This window comes from Plectropomus leopardus, chromosome 24, assembly GCF_008729295.1.
Source record: "Plectropomus leopardus isolate mb chromosome 24, YSFRI_Pleo_2.0, whole genome shotgun sequence".
Classification (NCBI taxonomy): domain Eukaryota; kingdom Metazoa; phylum Chordata; class Actinopteri; order Perciformes; family Serranidae; genus Plectropomus; species Plectropomus leopardus.
Window position 1 is genome coordinate 12,748,977 of NC_056486.1, and position 18,610 is coordinate 12,767,586.

General features: G+C 40.0%; 1 protein-coding gene across 2 annotated transcripts in view; it reads right to left on the minus strand.

The window, feature by feature from the left end:
- The window catches only part of mgat5 (alpha-1,6-mannosylglycoprotein 6-beta-N-acetylglucosaminyltransferase), a 101,094-nt gene that overhangs the window by 42,231 nt on the left and 40,253 nt on the right, over positions 1–18,610 (minus strand). For both annotated transcript variants that reach the window (XM_042512919.1, XM_042512918.1), the window contains exons 5-9: positions 17,084–17,173; positions 11,867–11,938; positions 7,818–7,979; positions 3,950–4,119; positions 2,805–2,939 (exon numbers count right to left, since the gene is read on the minus strand). In XM_042512919.1, coding sequence (XP_042368853.1) covers positions 2,805–2,939; positions 3,950–4,119; positions 7,818–7,979; positions 11,867–11,938; positions 17,084–17,173 — 629 coding nt within the window. The remainder of the gene's footprint in view (positions 1–2,804; positions 2,940–3,949; positions 4,120–7,817; positions 7,980–11,866; positions 11,939–17,083; positions 17,174–18,610) is intronic.

Sequence of the window (18,610 nt, forward strand, 5' to 3'; positions counted from 1 at the left end):
GATATTACTTGATATTACTCACTATGCACTGAGCTATTCCTTGAAGGAGCTATTTGTTCTCAACCCAGTCATATGTTTCTCTCCAAGAAGCAATGAATGTTTTTTACACTTCAAATCGTATGTTGTTTTAGGATTGACCGGCATGTCCTCTATCAAATAAACAAGCCTGACGGTGTGTGTTTACGTGGCACGCTCTCACACGCAGACAGACGCAGGCGGAGCAGAGGGAAGTGTCGGAGAGCAGAGCAGATGCAGTACCACGGAATGTGATTAAAATTCGATTTCACTAAATTCAGAGTATAATACCAAAATCTAATTGTGCACATCTCTATGATGATCAACCCTTTGAAACCTGAGCAAACTGGCTTGATTTCTTTCAAAAACATGGGAAGTAGGCAATAAGCAACCTGATAGGAAATTACCCCCCAAAAATTTGTGAAAAATTAGTAAAAAGTACAAGAAAATTACCTGAAAATTAGCCAAAAAAAAGACAGAAAAATAATACGTAAAATAAATAAATAAAATAAAATAAAAAGATCAAGAAAAGTGTGTAAAAATTTTTTATATTAAATAATTAAAATGTGCATTTAAAATGTGCAATTAAGATAATTATAAACATAGCTTTTTAAAGAAATTCCCTTTATTTTTTTTTAAATTCAATTTCATAATTTTCACATCTTGCAATTTGTTGATATTAATATGAAGTTGATCATCATTTTTTCCCATGTTTTTGAGAGAAATTGAATCAATTCGCTTAGGGTTGAAAAATGATGCTGATCCAAGTTTCAAAGGGTTAAAGCATCATATAAAGATCAGCATATTGTGCATCCCTAGTTTTTTACAAGTCAAACAGCGCAAGATGCTGTCTGCACCACAAATACCTCAACACTGACTCTGTGATTGAATGGTATTCAGTGGCATGAATCACACCACACATATACACACACACAGCAATGCATACAGACAGTGTTGTGTCAAAACAAAGTGTCTGGCAAAAGAAAGTGAGGAAGTGACAAATGGAAGCCAAAAGAGGAATGATGAAATCAAACTTGTGGAACACATGCGGCCGATGACTAACTTGTTATTTGTCCAGTTTCATTTCTGCATTATTCCCATCGAATGTAGAACTGGTACACACTGACGTATTTTCTGCAGCCTTGCCGATGCAGATGAAAGTGCAGTGCCCGATTCAGTTATTGGATGAAAGGATTAAATGAAATAGAACAATAGGGCAACATTGGTTCTGCTTTATATCCAGAAAACAACAGCTTAGAGCATTCCCATTCCTCCAAAGTAGGATGAAACACAATGATACAGCACTGTAAGACAGATAGCCACAAGACTGGGGCAATAACAAAACACATTAATCACAAATGGCCCTGACACACTTGGTTGCTTTGTCCCCAAACACAAAGAATAAACCACAGAAAAGGGAACAATAACGACAGTTTATTGCTGGCAAGAATTTGGGGGCTGATATGCAAACAAATCTGGCATGTTCTGTCCATAGGATATCTTTCTCCCTGACTTCCTGTATGACAAATAAAGTCAAGAGAAGATGGTTTTACAAAGGGATTCTCGGGCCACAAAGGCAAAGGATGCAAGTTGCTAACAGGAGACAGCAGTGTAAAAGACACTCTGGCAAGACGATGCAGAGCAACACAACAGGTTACATTTCTTGAAAGAATAAACGCTTCAACCTTCAGTCTAGGTCTTGCTTCGCAAAGCATGGTGGCATTAAGTGCTTTGACACAAGTGTCCAATAATGGTAGGGAGAAATAATGCAGAAAACAGCATCTGGACCTTACATTACGCCTGAGGCTGAATCAATTTCCTCAGGGCACAAAGGGAGCGGATGCAGTTTAAGGTGTTATGTCGCAGACAAACAAAACCTGGTGACAAGCAGGAGGAACCAGCGGGGCCATTAGTGCCCCCAGACTTATTGTTCCTTCTCTTTTCCTGTCAGTCGGAGCTGATGAGAGCTTTTTCAAAACAAACCAGGAAGGCCCCGTCTGCAGTCCTCAGCGGAGCAATCGGAGAGCGAATAGACTCGAAACATCGCGAACAACAGACGCTGCTGCGGCCTTTTGGGAGATTGCAGTAATGTATGAGCAGAAAATAGACTCATTGTGCAAGCAAGTGCCAGACAAGGCTCAACCCAATGCCCTTTGCATATGTGAGAGGAGCTGTGAAACCACAGTTGGCGGTGGCAGAACAAGGTTAGAGGAATGTACAAATTACTCAGTTCATCTGGAGATAATGGAAAGACCTTAAACAAACAAACAGCTACAGTGCAAAGTAAATTACCCATCAACGGCCCAACGGAGCTGCGCCATAGACAACTGCAGAGCACTGGTTTTACTGGAAACAACCCAGTGTGAAAGTGTAAGTGTGTAAAGAAAACATGCCCTCCAAATCTGTTTGCTTAAAAAATATGTCTGCATTTTTTTCTATTTTTCTATAAAAATTACCAAAACATGAAAAGGAAAAAAAGCTATAAAATTACAATATATTGATAAAAATTTATTTGTTTTTTTGTTTTGTTTTTTTTTTTTACAAAAATACATATCTTTTTTAAGAAAATGTGCCTTACAAACCTGTGGGCCTGCCATTTTTTACGTATCAATATTATGTTACATTGATATAATTCACACAACACGCTTCCTTGATTTTTCAAAAACTTTCAATGATTTTTACTACTAACACAAATACAGAAATCTCTCATATGAAATACCCTAAACTGTGTGGCCATATTGGGAACTACACATAGTCAAAAGTTGATCGAGCCATATAAATGTACTTACTGGTAGTGGACCCAGGATGGTCCCAGCGTCTTCTTAAACTGGGTGAGACCGACGATGTCAATGTAGATGAGCTCAACCACTTTGTCACCCTGGGTCGGGCAACTGGACTTGTTCCCCATGACCTTGCGCATGATCCTGGGGAGAAACGTTTGATTTTACAACCTAATCAACAAGTTTTTCCAGAAATGTTAAAAAAACAACAATGCATTCAAACTAAAATATCATGAGACCAGTAGGATCTTTTCTGTAGCATGCAATTTTTAAAGATATATTTATTTTTCCAGACCTTAGGATATTTGTTGAATTCAGGTGTCAAGATCATAAAAAACAGTCAAAGCATGCAGGAGATAATTCAGTTCAGTGCTTCAGCTACATATCTGACTGAAAGCTAAAGAGAGGTGCAAAAATATTCGTAGAGAAGATTTCATTAATAGAGGTTGTGTTTATAATTTGTGTTGAACTGAACTACAAGCACAACCTTTTAACATAAACATGTGTATTTATTAATGTATTTATGCCTTAAGGAGAAGCAAACAACTAAAATCATCCCTGACATAGTGAGGTTGGTACACGGAGGCTGGAGGGCCAGATTCTTTTTAGTCAGCACAGCAGCTCACACTTTCCTGTATCCATGTCAAACAGCATGCACCCACTGGACAAGGTGAGTCAGCAGGCTAGTTTGAGTTTAAAGTTTCTATTTGCCCTCCAGGCTTTTTTTTTTTTTACCTGGGTAAAACCACCAACAAACATTTGAAAAATAGCACAGGAGCTGTATTTGTGTACCACAATCAAATAACCTTCAGCAAATACTAAATGTAAAAAAACAAACATGGTAAACAAAAGGTGCTTTGACTTTAGGGCACTGATGCAGCAAAAATGATGCAAAGTGTGGAATCGAGCATCTCGTCCCTCCCAAACATTCTCTGAATCTGACCTCAAGCATCTGTTGTGCAGACCTACATCTGGACACACAACAATTGTGATCATTGGCTCAGGCTGTTTGGCTCAAAAAAGTAGTCCACTGATTTCACATATTATGACTCGAATAAAAATTGGATCCTTTGAAGTTATGCATGATTATTTCCTGCAGTGCAGGCCAAGTAAGAACAAGTGGGGGTTGTATGCTTAGTGGTTTTGGTACTGACTCTTTGAGCTCGGCCAGGGAGGCTGAGATGCGAACATCATGGCCCAGCAGGTACAGCGTGGTTATGAGGTCACTCCATTGGACCAACTCGCCCAACGGGCCACCGCTGAAGGCGTTTTCTGCAATTTTGAAGCCTGACTCCTTGGTGAGCAGGCCCAAGTGCACCAGGATCTGATGGACAAGAAAAAAACATGAAATAAAATGAGTGACAAGAGTAGTCCATGTAGTGCAGAATCCATTAAGGCACCAGCACAGAGACTGTTCAAAAGCATGCCCATTGGGAATGTGCCAAATGCTTAGCCTCTGGTACTGTTGTGCCTCCAGTATTGTTGCTTGTAGCGTTCTTGAGAATTGCTGATTCAAATAACTTCACACTCGGTTCTGCACCTCCTTGGGTTTTAAAAAAAATGCCTTTCAGGACATAGTTGCATACCCGGGCAATGGTATAGCATATGCTTCATTTGCTAACAGCTAGCTATTTGGGAGCAGGCTATTTCCAGGAACAAACTGTTATTCTGCCAAATCAATCACATATGCTTGAAGTCTTTGAGTTTTCTGAGAAGTAGTATCTGTTTTTTCCTGTGTTTCCATTCTCTGTGTCTTCCTGTGCCCCCTCTCTAAATTCATACGTTTTTACGGGTCCATGAAGGCGGCGCAGGCGCAACTTTTCAAGATCTTTTTTTTCCTCAGCAACAGTTTGTGGGGTTTGAGCCACTGGTGGTAAATGAACAGACTATCCAATCATAGCACATCAATGGATTAAAAGAGGGGCACGGGGGAGGTGGGGGATTGCAAACCACTAGAGCGCAATGACCAGTTCAGCTTCACTTTCACTGCACGTGGCGTTCTGCTGCTCCGTCTGTGCCCAGAGTACACTCTGTGCTCCTGTGTGGAGCTACGCATAACCAAATGGTATATGTATTCTGACAGCGCTCCTACTGACTGTCTAGCTCCAAAAATAGAAAATCAATATGTGATGGCAGATGTTTTATTTGTGGCAGCCTGCCACAAATATGTAAATGTGTGGGAAACCCTGTATGAATTTTAGCAAGTGATGGAGAGCTCACCATACCCTTTGATAGTTTAACAGTTCATAGAGTTTTCCTCTCAATACACGACACATGTACATAACACTCTTCAACTAAGTATGTCTTGTAGATCTGAAGAGCTTGCACTCAACACTGCACTCCCTTGGGTCTTCAGCAATACACTCGCCAAGTATGAAGTCAATCAGATGAATGATTGTTGAGAAAATCGAGCGACAGACCGACAGAGATTCCTTCCATTCTTGGTAGTGTTAAACGTGATTTTTAATACCACAATTTAAAGGTAGTGCTTCTGTATATCACTGTGTGGATAATACAAGGAAACACCTGATAAAAGAGTTGCATACCTGATGAGGGTTTCTATGGGAAAATATGTCTCGTCAAGGCTTGAAAAGAGCTACAGCTACAGTTGGAGATGAAGGTGTTATTTTAATGAGTGTATAATGTAAGGGAGCTGAAAGAAATCTGTGACATCTGTATTCCTTACTTCCCTACACAGATAAATGAAGAGAAACAAAACACAAGTTGCTTATAGAAAAATGGTGGACAAATAATTCAAAGACACCCCACTGGTTTCCTATTTGAGAAGATTTAAACGGGGAGTGTAAAAAACATGTTTATCCCAGCAGGGGACTGTGAAAGCAATTCCACTTTGTCCCTGTACACTGTCAGGTGCACAGTGCACACGCTGAGAAAAACACATGCGAGTTACACACACACGCACACATGCACACACACACACACACACACACACACACACACACACACACACATGCACACACGCGCACACATGCACACACACACACACACAAACACACACACACACACACACACACACAGGATGGTTTTCAGTAGCTGAGGGGAACACAGTGTTCCACAGCAGGAGAAGGAAGTAATAGCGGGCTTTGTTTGAAGTGACCAATGCATTTTTCATTGTTGACAGCCAGCCTCAGTCCCAGAGCACACCAGTCAAGGATTAATAGTGCGGATTAATATCCAAAAGAGATTAGCGGATGAAATAAAGACCTGGTTTGGAAAGTATCTGGAGAGGAAAACACTCTTTGTTTAATTAGAGACTGAACAGACTAAACTGAGATGCAGAAATGAAAGAGGGAAGCCACTGTAAATATGTACAGGCTTCCCACACATTTTCATGGACAAAATTTCAAAACTAATCCATGACTTCAAGGACTGATTAAAAATATTTCTTTCTTGCCCTGCGTTTTTCAAACATAATTTCAGCTAGCTGGCCCACAGGAAGGGAGAGACAAGATCCAAAGAGAAAATGAACAAACGTACGTGACGGTCAATAAAACGTTATCACGCATCGACTCATATCACAGCAATGTCACATCGCCAAATTCACAAAATAAATTTAAGATTATGCTACATTACATGAGAGATTATCCACACAGGATTACTGTCACAGTTTCATCAAACACAACAAAATTCAATACCTTTTCCAAAACTTCTGATGATTTTTATCCCTCTGAAACCTGGATCGAAATTCAGTTTCTCATGCTGCATTCAGATTCCTTTAACAAGTATTTTGGGTGCTGAGAAAATTGGTTTGATTTCTTTCAAACACCTGGAAAAAAGCAATGAGGAACTTGGCGAGCAATGTCCCGCAATTGCAAGAATGTAGAAAATTATAATAAAAAAGCTGGGGAGCATGTTGAGAAAACTATTTTTATGATTAACTTAATTATACATTTAATTTTTTGTTAAGGTCATTTTCTAATACATTTTAGTAATTTTTTTAAAAAGTTTTGAGCTTATGATCTCTTATAAGTTGCGTCTTCCCATTTTTGCAAGAAATCAATCCAGGTTGCATAAAGCATAAAAATTCAATTTAAAAGGATAAAATTCAGGTCATTTCCATGTGTGTTATTGTTTTTTTTACTGTCCTTTTCTTTTGTTGAGGTCATTTTTTTTGTACTTTTTGCTAATTTGTTGCAATTTTCTGGGTGAGGTCTTATTATAAGTTGTTTCTTTCCTTTTTCCCATTTTTAAAGAAATCAACACAGGTTGCTGAGATTTCAAAGGGTAAAAATTCAAATACTTTCAGTTATTTTTCCTTACATCATGACTTTTCCAGGTCTGGGAAACAAGATAGTGAAATTCCATGACTGTTCCAGGATTTTCCTGACAGTGGGAGCCCACATAGATTGATAGATAGATGGGGGGGGTTCTTGTTGCTTGTTCTCTGTGCTTTGTTTAAAACGATGCTGCTTTGCATCAGCACCAATGTATCACGGGACTGCGATGTGAATTATTCACAAGGCCAGTGGAAAGTGTGGAGTACATTATTCAGTGCTGGGAGCTGCTAACAGCTTGGGACACAATGGAATATCCATGTCAGTCCTTTCTCAACACCATTTCTTCTCTGAGGAAAAATTGAGTGGTTTATAAGTGTGAATAAGTGTGTGTGTGTGTGTGTACCTGCGTGGTGCAAGAGGCTGAAAGATTCAGAGAGGTGTTTTCAGAAACTTCTTGAAAGGATTATGCATCTTTCATTTTTAGGGCGATAAACAGTCAAATTTGAGCTAATCGCTTTATTATTATTCAGTTGTGATATTTTTTTGTGCGAGTAGAACGCTCATTATATCTGATTGCACCTGTTTCTGTGCGGGTGTGTGTCTTTCGGCTGGTTAAATAATGTGTGACAATTTCATGATATTCTGTCTCAAACTGACGTGTTAATTACACCTGTAGTGTATGCAGCACACAAAAGCTTCTCATTCAGTATTCTGAACACCATCTAGTCAGTCTTTCTCACTTGATTTCTCCAGTGTACTACGATGCGCTGCATGTTACACTCACCTTCTTCCTTCGACGCCGGGCCAGGTTCTGCTTGGCAGCCAGCGAGCGGATGGCGCTGACCCATGGCTCAGCCATGCGTTTGATCCTCAGCATCATCCAGCGGAACTCCTCGCGCTGTGACATCACGCGGTACAGCTCCTCGAAACTCGTCCGGACCTCCGCCTGCAGACACAGCATCAAACACTGTTACAGTCTGTCATGTACATGTTACTCTGTCCAGTATGTAACAGATAAAGTAAGGAGTAAGCTGTTAATCTAATCTAAAGACACTGTAACTGTGATATTGTTCCGTTTGTTATCCGTTTGCTTGCTGTATTGTCTTCAAAGACTGTTTGTTTCAAATGCTTTCACCAGGTTCCCTACACATTTCTATGTTAGAAATTTTGAAACTTTTCCATGACTTTTCAAGGACCCAAATAGTTTTTTTTGTTTGTTTGTTTTTTTGCTATAATTGCCTGGCATTTTTCAAACATATAAAATTCAAACCCATAATTTCAGCATCTCACATGATGGCGTTTGGCAATTTTTAAATAAAATGTGCCTATGGAAAATACAAGAAAAAAATTAAAATCATTAAATCAATCAATCAAAAGAAAATGACTTTCCCAACCTGTTTTCTTTAAAATATATATTTATATTAAAGTTTCTAAGAATACACATATGTTATGTCCCAGCTGCACAGCTGGGTTATATTAATGATTCATGTCATTTCATTTATGACACAGAACACAATTACATGATTTTTCCTAAACTTTTAATTACTTAACTACTAACTACTAATAACTATATTTCCCAGGCCTGGAAAATATGGTTATAAAAATGTCATGACTTTTCCAGGTTTTCCCATATCCTTCTTTCTGCTGCTATTATGATGTAACCCCATGGCGATCTTTAAAAATGTATTTAAAATTGCAATATTGACGACTACACTTCCTAAATAGCTCAAGGGACGTTTTCTTGGATTTAAAACCCTTCAAGAAAAACTGTAGTAACTTAAGGATAAAAGGTTTACCCAAACTGCTGAAATCTTTCAGCACCTTAGATTTGCAGATGGATTTAATATGTGGATGAATGAATGGTGAATGTTCAATATGCTGCACCATTGTCAGCCGCTATATGTCCAAGAAATCCCTCTTTAATCACTAAGCCTGAATTCAAGTGATTCTGCTGAGGTGATAATAACCATCATAAACTGCCAGAGACATCTGCAGAGGAAATTATTTATGGAGGGCACACAAATATGTGCGCATGTTCGAGTTCTCTCCTGAGAGCAAAGTATCAAAGAAAGCTTAATATAAATCTTTGGAGTAAAAACTGTGAGAAAAAAAAGAATACTGCACTCAGAAAAGCAGTTTTATGGTGACAGAACAACAAATAGTGAAGCATTCAGAGTGCAAAGCCCTCTGTGTTACAAGCAAATGTGGGTTTGGCTGTGCAGGCTGAAAGGAGCGAAAACATCAGTCAAATCTTTTATAGCTCATTTAGAGGAGAGGAGAGGAGAGGAGAGGAGAGCAGAGCTCATTTAGAGGAGGGGAGAGGAGAGGAGAGGAGAGGAGAGGAGAGGAGAGGAGAGGAGAGGAGGGGACAGAGGAAACAAAGAGAGGATATTAGGGGAGAGGAAACAGGAGAGATGAGGAGCAGAAAGAAGAGAGATGGGAGGAAATAAGAGGAGAGGAAATCAAAAGTGGAGGAAACAAAGAGAGGAAACAAGAGCGGAGGAGAGAGGAGATGAAACAAGGAGGAGATGAGGGAAGGAAACAAAGAAAAGATAGGAGAGGAAACCGGCAAGGGAAGAAGAGAGAAGAGGACACAACAGGAGAAAGAAGAAAAGAGGAGAGAAGAAATAGAAGTAGAGAGGCGAGGAGAGAAAACAAGAAAGGAAATGATAGGGGAGCACGGGACAGGAGAGGATAAAGGAATCAGGAGAGGAGAGGACTTGTTATCAGCAGCAGCAGCAGCAGGATACATTAAGGGTCATTAAAGCTGATTTAATGAGATGTGAGGAAAAACAATGAAGCTGTAAAACATCTGACTGCGTGTTGCATCAAGTCCATCCTGTGTTTTCAGAGCGGCGACTTACTGGAAGTCAAAGTGATGAAACTCTAAATAAGGAAATGAAACCGAGGATTCTGTCGGCCACATCTGCAGAAGGTGTTGAATCCTGCTATAGTGCAAGATCACTTATCTGAATATAGCATATCAAGTCTTTTTATTGGTGTATTATCAGACATGGAAAATGAGAGAAAGACGACAGAGCAGTTGTGAATGAGACAGAGTCGCCGAGAGGAAGACAGAGTGAAAAAAACAGAAACCACAGTGCCATTACCAGCTGCTAAGGTGGCTGAAACAAGGCTGTTTCAGGGCATTAGCATCCCTCATCACGACAGGAAATCACTTCCACAGACTGAACCTATTAAAATCTGGGCCTGAATTAAAATCTCCAAAGCCTGTCAAATGGCATCTCCCCACCACAGAGGGCTCGGAGCTGTTGATGCATCCAGAGAGGGGATGAAGAGTGCTTAATATTGATTCACCCGCAGCACAGTGAGGGGGGGGGTGTTTTCGAGGATACTGTGGGCTGCGCGTGAGCACCGACGGCCCGCAGAGGCGCTCTAAGTGGGATTTGAGTGAGCTGGTGCATTGGCAGGGATAGAAGATCATTATTCCAGATTTGTCCCAAGGTCCCGTCACTCCGGCTTTGGTCTAGAACCGCTCCGCTCTTTTATGCTATCGAGGCATGTTGACACTGAGGATCAGCCTCAGCCTGCTTGCTCATTTGCTGCCTTGTTTTGAACTACAATCATACACACTGCTCTTTACTGTCATTCTGGTCCATTTCACAGGGTTACCACACATTTTGTGTTTTTCAAACATTAGGATTCAAACTCTATTCAAACATAATTTCAGTGTCCCCAGTGTGATCAAGACAATAATGATTTTTATTTTTTCAGTTTCTTGCTGTGATAAATGGTGCCATTTGGGGGATTTTTGAAGAAAACACGCTTCTCAAAAATTAAAGGGGGAAAAGAAAAACCCAACTTTTTTTTTCATTAAAATTGCCAAAAACTTTTAAAGAAAATATGCCTTCCAAACCGGCTTTCTTAAAAATCAAAAGAAAAAAAAATGACAAGAAAAGAAAAGATAAAACAAAAAAAATCAAAAATATTTAGTTGTGTTTAAAATTTGCCATTTTTAAAAATAAAGTTTTCTATAAAAATTGCCCAAAAGAAAAGAAAAGAAAAAAACTGCCAACGATTTTCATGTTTCCTTTGAAAACTGATGTTTTTAAATAAATACAAAATACAACCATTTAAAGTTTTGCGCACCTCCCCAACGCCGAAAGTGCATTAAAAAATTTGACTTGGCAGACATGAAGAGAGATCCAGAACAGGAAGAAAATGAATAAACTTTCTTGGTGAAAAAATAAACAAAAACAAGCAAAATGTTGTCAGATGGCAACACATATTAAAGCTATGTTACATTGTCAGCTACAGAAAATAAACTCATCTTTATGTTACATTAATATCAATTAATTTATCACACACGACAAATGTCCATGATTTTTCCAGGCCTGGAAGTTTTCCATAGCCAATGGGAGCCCTGATTTTACACAATTACATATTAAAAACTCATATTAGTTCAAGTGTTTCCTAAAATTAAATACCCCATTAAGTAGCACTGAGTGTCACTTTCTTCTGTGGTGTCAGGATGATGGAGTGGGATTTAACGTCGAGAGGGACTCCGCTTAAAAATTTATGCTAATGGAAAACTTGCTGTCACAAAGTCTGGAGTTGTCACACACACATACAAGCCTCTGAAATTAATATATTCAAACCACTTGGATCACAACTGTGGCACTTAAAATGTTATGACACCCAAACACATCCAGTTTTCTACTAATGGTGCGAGGTGTGTTTTAAAATAAAAACAGCGTAGTAGCGAAAAGAGAGCGTTAGCAGTCGGTCTTTGGATAAAAGCTCTGAGGAAACTGAGGTGTCCTTTGTGTTTCTAGGTTAGCGCTAATAGGACGTGTTTGCTGTGTTTCTCACCTGTCCCCTCCTGTCTATTTCTTCATTCAGGTTCTTTGTCCTCCAGGGCAGGCGAGGACACCAGTTCTCCACCTATCGAATGAAAAACACCATTTTAGTTTGCTCACGACAAACAGATCATCGCCGTCAAAGAGAAATGGTAACACAGATTCAGACCATCATAATGGACAAACAAGTGAGGTCTTGTTAGAGCCGTAGGGAGACATTTACTGAGAGCGCTGCAAATTACTGCCAGAGGCACAAATAATTGCGTTAATGAAGTTTTTTCAATTTAGCAAGATATTTTTTAACACTTCAGATGTTGCTAAATTAGATCTGATTCCCAGTTGTTGGCGTGCATGTCTAAAGAGCAACAGAGTGCAGGATAAATTGTTTTCTGCTGCTGAATCTGGAATATGTGCAGACAAAACACCTTTGGAGCAGCAACAATGTATTCATGCTGCAAGAAGAGGACTTTATGTGAGGAAATACTAGTTAAATATCACAGCAAAAAGATCAGTGGTTGAATGAGCTGAATGGCAGACAGAATATCAGTGCTTCTATTATTGCTGTAAAAGGAAGTATTCTAAGTATTACTGGCTGTCACATTGCTGCTCTTTTGTTACTCTTGTGCTGAACAGAGAGCTGTGAGGCTGCGTTCAGACTGAAGGCAAATATCAGATTTGTTTCTCAAATCATATATTTAAGGGCAGACTGTCCACACTAACTAGATTTGTATGTCCGGACATCACCAGCCTATCTGCATGGGTTGCTGTGGTAACGAGGTAGTCAACGGTGAATACACTGGTGAGGTAGCTTTTCAACGTCAAGGCGTAAGAAATGGAGATCTCACATTATGACCTCTAAATGATTGCGCTGTCAAGTTGCGGTGCAGGATCTCATTTTAGCTGCAAGAGCATCGAGACTGAATCCGAATGGAATCGCATTTCAAACCACCAGCAAATATGGTACAGATCTAATATGCAAAAACAAAAAGATTTGCCAAAATGTAGATTTGAGTCTTACAATCCATCTTTTAATGTGATTAAATATTCTTTACAATCACTTAACAGGGCTCAACAATAAGGATTGCCTGATTTCCCAGGGCACCTAAAATGCTACCTCGGGCTAATAAATCTAGTAACTCACTTTCCCTGACTCTTTGTTTTCAAAAAATTATTTTAAAAAAATCGCTTTCCTGGAGCTGATGATGTAATTTGCTTAAGAATGAGCTCTCTCACATCCTTTTCATCTCTGCTGAGAAGAGCACATGTGTGGGGGCTTGTACGAAATATGACAGTTAACCTTTATCTTCGTTGTCATTTCTTAAATGCTTTTATTTTTGTTTTAATGAACTTGTAATGCAAGATATGCTATGACAGATCCTTCTTTTGAGGTGCACAGTTTTTTTTTGTGTATTTATGTACCATTTTCTATTGCCTGTGTATTTAAGTCCTGATGGTCTGTGCAGTTATCTGCATGAAGTGTATTCTCCTTTGTGAGTTGATATTTTTTCTATATTGGTGTTTTCGTTCTCTTTTCTACATCTTTATTTATAAACATTGAAATTGTCTTTATATATTTTTTCTATGACGTAATTTTTAGGATAGTTCCTCCACAAGTTGGTCAAAAATATATTGTTCTGCCCTGGTTATTACCAGTAGCCTTTGCCATGAATTTACATATTTGATGTTGGAAGCTGGCTTCTAATAGGCTGAATACACGCAGATTGTGGAGCTGATTGCAAACTCAGCTCATGGTATCTTCCTGGCCTCGCCAGAGAAGGCGTAATCTTTTTGTTTTCAATTTTCTTTGTTCTGTTATTAAACCTGATGAAGATCTGACAAATAAAATGTTTGGACAGTGTGCCAGAACTCTCTCTTTTTGGTATAAATGTGAAAAGGTAGAAAAAAATAGAAAAAGTAGTCGGTTTCTGAACAATGCTGAACCCTGCTTGAGCATTTTCAGTGTCGGACGTCGTCTCACTGTGTATCTATCACCGCATTTCTCTCTCAGGAAAGTATATCCCTAATGGACTTCTTGAAGAAAACAAAGGGCCCGTTATAAACGCCCACACAAAACAAAAGGTGGGACCTCTTACTTCTACTTCTCTGTCTCAGCATTTCCTTCCTCTTATATTGGACATGACTATTGTTTGACCACAGGGAGGAACATGGAGAAGTGCTGCGTGTGCTGTGCAACACAAGACAAGGTATGTTTATTCTCCTTCTCAAACCACAAAAACACACACACACACACACACACACACACACACACACACACACACACACACACGATGCTAGTTGAGCCCTGACCTTCTGCAGCCGACATCCATCATGATATGTTGCCCTTTCTGATCTGCGCTCTTCGCAAGGTTAATGTTGTGGTCGACAAGTATGGATTATACGTGGCAAAGGGTGTGTGTTTGAGCGTCTGCTCATAACAGACGAGCCGTGGCGGACGGAGAGATTCTAAATGGAAATACATGCAAATTGTCATGGCAACCGTGTAAGCACGTGACCAGGAGTGGAGGCTGAGGGCTGTTAGATTAGCAGGATTGAGACAGAGAGACATTTCGAATCTCTGCAGCTCTTTAAAGCAAGTGTGTTTGTTTCCAGAACACAGTGGATGGACATGAGCAGAGAGCAAGACAGAAAAAGGTTTTCTCCTAATGGATTGTACTGTTGTCCATCTAACTTCTATTTCCATACAGAGCAGGTTGGGCTTTCTGTGCAACGCTTTCAGCTCATATACAATATTCATAACAGGCTTCTGACCTTCCCAGAGCTGAAGTCATGACTGAAATCTTGCTTTTTATAAACAAAATATCCACCCAGTAGATGACAAAAAGCTTGATTCTCACTTAAATCAACACTTGATGAGACAGCATGTTAAAACTTTCAGTAGAGAGGAGGGAGACGCGCGCTCAAATATCTGAATCAAACAGAATGGTAATCACGGCTGTGATCTATGAGGGATATTTGAAATGTTAAATCGCGGCTCTTATGGGAAGCGTATAAAAACAAATCATTTTCACATCAAATTTTGTTTGGTTTCGAGGCTGAATGACAGACTTTCACTAGAATGAATGGCTTTCATCACCAGAAATGAATCCTGGCCATGTTGACTGGTCTGGCAAAGATAAATCATACAATATTAAAAGTCTCAAAGTGTCCCTTGAAGGAACACAAGCTTCTATATGTTAGTGCTCGTCAATAATGTACGACTCTTCCATGCTGGTCTGGCTGCTTTTTCTACCATTTGCTGAGGATATGTAGAGACTAAGGCAGGGGAGCAAAGTCATTCCACGTCTCCCATCGGAGGCTGAGAACTCATCTCTTTAAGAAGCACCCCTCCCCTCCCTCCACTCCCACCGAATCGTCTCCTCGTCCTCCCACACTGTCCTCTTCAACACACTCTAATTTGCTCTCATTAAAAATGAAATCCCCTATACCTCTCTCCTTTGCGCTTATTTTTAGCGCCTCATTCTTATACGATTGTTCTCAGGTGACGGGGTGTTGTCAGGGCTCTGAACCTTACATTTTTTGGGTTGTCTGTGCCGGTGCAGTATGCAGCTACAATCCCAGCTTACTCTACTCCTGTTTTCACAGGAAGTTACTGCAACTAAAAACACCACGAGCTACATTATTGATTTGATTTGATTATTACACTGAGCTCCATTGTTGTCCAAAAACTATTAAAAACACATCAATGAGCTGCAATGTTTTCCGGCTGATATGTTTTTCCGCTGGGATGAACACACACACTGTAGATTGTAGCAGTGTGTAAATAATCTCTGACAAATGCTCTATTTACTCCAGTCTGAGTAACATTTGCTAAAAACTACAGTTACATGCTGATTTGGAAAGTTGAAGAGCCTTTATTTTAAAACTACACATTTGTGAGCCTTTTTTGAAAGATCCACAGACAAGGTACTAAGAAACAGAGTGGGTTTTGTGGGTTTTACTGACAATCAGGTAAATAAAAAGTACGGCCTCATCATTTAAAGGTATACTATGCAGGATTTTCAGGATTTTCCTGAAAAAACATTTTATAAAAATTTGTCAAAATCATCACTTATGACCCACATGAAGTGTGTGTCAGTGTATCTATGTGCAGATACTCTGCCTTCCGCAAAAGAAGAAGAGAATATAGTATTCTCTCCTTAGTTTGCTGTGTTCAGGACATTTCTGGGCACAACATGCAGGTGAGTTTGGGACTTTATAAAAGGTAGCAACCTGGTGCCAGACCCTAAACACCACGCATCCAAGAGGAAGCTATGCCCCAAAAAAAGTAAACATAGAGAGACCAAATGGAAATAGGACAAAGCTGGGGTTTGCTTTCACTTTCACTGGCAATACTGATTACTGATGTTAACCTGAGTGGGTTGCATTGGTACATTTATTTGCACTTTTCTTTTTTTAGCGTACGGAAATTCTGTTTAAATTTGCATTACATTCAAATGGAAACTTGACTTATGACTGCATCTTTCTTTTACAATTCCTTCTTTATAATATCTGAATATTTTCTGTCAACACAAAAAAGGCCGCAATATCTTAATGTTGCGAGACCAACTTAGCACTTTTGTGAATTGTAAATTTGACCATTATTAGATGGTTTGTGACTATTGCTGCTTCTTCACACATATATGCAGTCTATGTTGATTTTGTTCCATGTGAAGCTGGGCATACACTCTGCGATTTGAGCCTGTTTTAGAAATGATACTTAATTTTAACTCCTACTGTATGAGTAAATCCTCTGCAATACGAAGCCAAAGCTAGAGATTTATGTGCTCACACTGTGCGAGTAAAACAGAAAATAAAATGGCTCGTCAGCCCCTGCGGACCGTCCTGGTTGTTGACAATTGTCAATAAAGATTCATGTGAAAGCTACGGGGATGCAGAAAAATAGTCTGACAGCTAGCAGAGGTACTGTTCACAATATTAGAGACAGACAAAGTCTCTTTCTGCAAAAACAGGTCAGTCCATGTGTTGATTCCCTATCTGTTCTTCTCTTGGTTTCCCTCTTTCACACATACACACATACAAGTTAGCAGCACCTACAAACTAGCTCAGTATTAGCTACACTGTGTGACTGAGTATGTGAATCAAGACATTTGTTGAATTTTTAGAGGTTTAGCTCCCATTGTTTTGGGTACAAACACACTTACAACATCTTCATTACGTTCAAACACGTGGTTACAATTAACACACATGCACATACACACACAGGACTCACCTCGCTGAGGTAGATGAAGAAGGAGCAGGTGGATCCATCCACGCCATAGTTGCCGTAGCAGGAGTCTGAGCGCCACATCTCCCTCATCCACTGAGGAAGAGAAGGACAAAAAAGATTAAATCTGAGCCCAACATGCATTCTCACCCAAATCACCCCTCCAGTCTCTCAAACTTTAATATCGGTGAAAAATATGAGCCCACTGTGAGTTAATAGCAGTTAAATATATTTTATCAGCAGCTGTAAAGTTACTTCAAACTGTCATTTGGAGCTTTTTTCATCCTAATAATGAAGCAAAAAAAAGTCCAGGTGATGTTACAAGTGACTGTGGTGTGTGGGCTGGTTAGGATGCTGGGAGAATACATTATGCAGGGCAGCAAAATCTATAGTAGGAGCTGCCTATCTAGCTTTCACCACCCTAATGGGAAAAAAAAAGAAAAAACAGTCCAGGCTGTTTTTGTGGCTCGGAGGTTCGAGAAGCAGCAGGGTTGTGACTTAAAAGTCACTGGCTTCAATCCCTGGAATCAAATGGAAAATCTGGGTTTGAAAATAAAAGGGAGAATATTTCCCTTTCATCAAGTACATGTGCAAGTCATCCGGTGGAACTGCTCAGCGGCCAACAGGAAGACCAGAGGTTGTTCTGGGGTGCTCTTGTGTGTGAATGTGTGGAAATAAATCAATGTGAAAATGGTATTTTTCACTGAAACATGCATATTCGATAAATCTTCCAACAGAAATAATAGTAAAAATCTTAAGGAGAGCAGAAAAGGTGCAGCAGGGCTTGAACAAATATTCCTCTATGTCCCCTCAGCTGATTTGATCCCTGGCGGGCAGATTTCTGTGTGACTGACATGCTGGAATAACATGCGAAGTAGAAGCCAAGATGTGGACTGACAGCTACCCTGCTTAGTTGATAGGCTGGAGTACATCATGCTTTCCGACTTACAGTAACCTAAGGGAGCAGCAGCACGCGGTGAGATATAAAATCGAGTTTTCAAAGCTGTTCACAGAGGGGAGACCTGGCAGATGGGCTTGGATCAGAGACGCTTGGATGGCGAAGACATGAAGATTGCACTATATTTGTTTAAATGGCAACCTAAGAGCTCTATAAAGTGAGAACATGGATTTGTTAGATGTTACTGTGTGCTGATAGTAAAACTGCTGTGGAATAACAGTTTTCTGGAAATAACAGGCTTGTGTACAGTATGCGTGTGTGTGTGCGTGTGTGTGTGTGTGTGTGTGTGTGTAAAGCAGGCTTTGGCATCGCCTGGCGCCCAGTTGGAAATGCTGACAGTATCAGTGGAGGATTGGGACTGGCTGAGCAGATGGTGTGTATGATAGGGCCCTATCAGCTCCAGGGAGACCAGTGCGCGTACACGCGTACACGCGTACACGCGTACACGCGTACACACACACACACACACACACACACACACACACACACACACACACACACACACACAAAAACAGAGATGTTGGATTGAAATTGTGCATACATCTGTGTGTGTGCACCTGTGTCAGTGTGTGGGC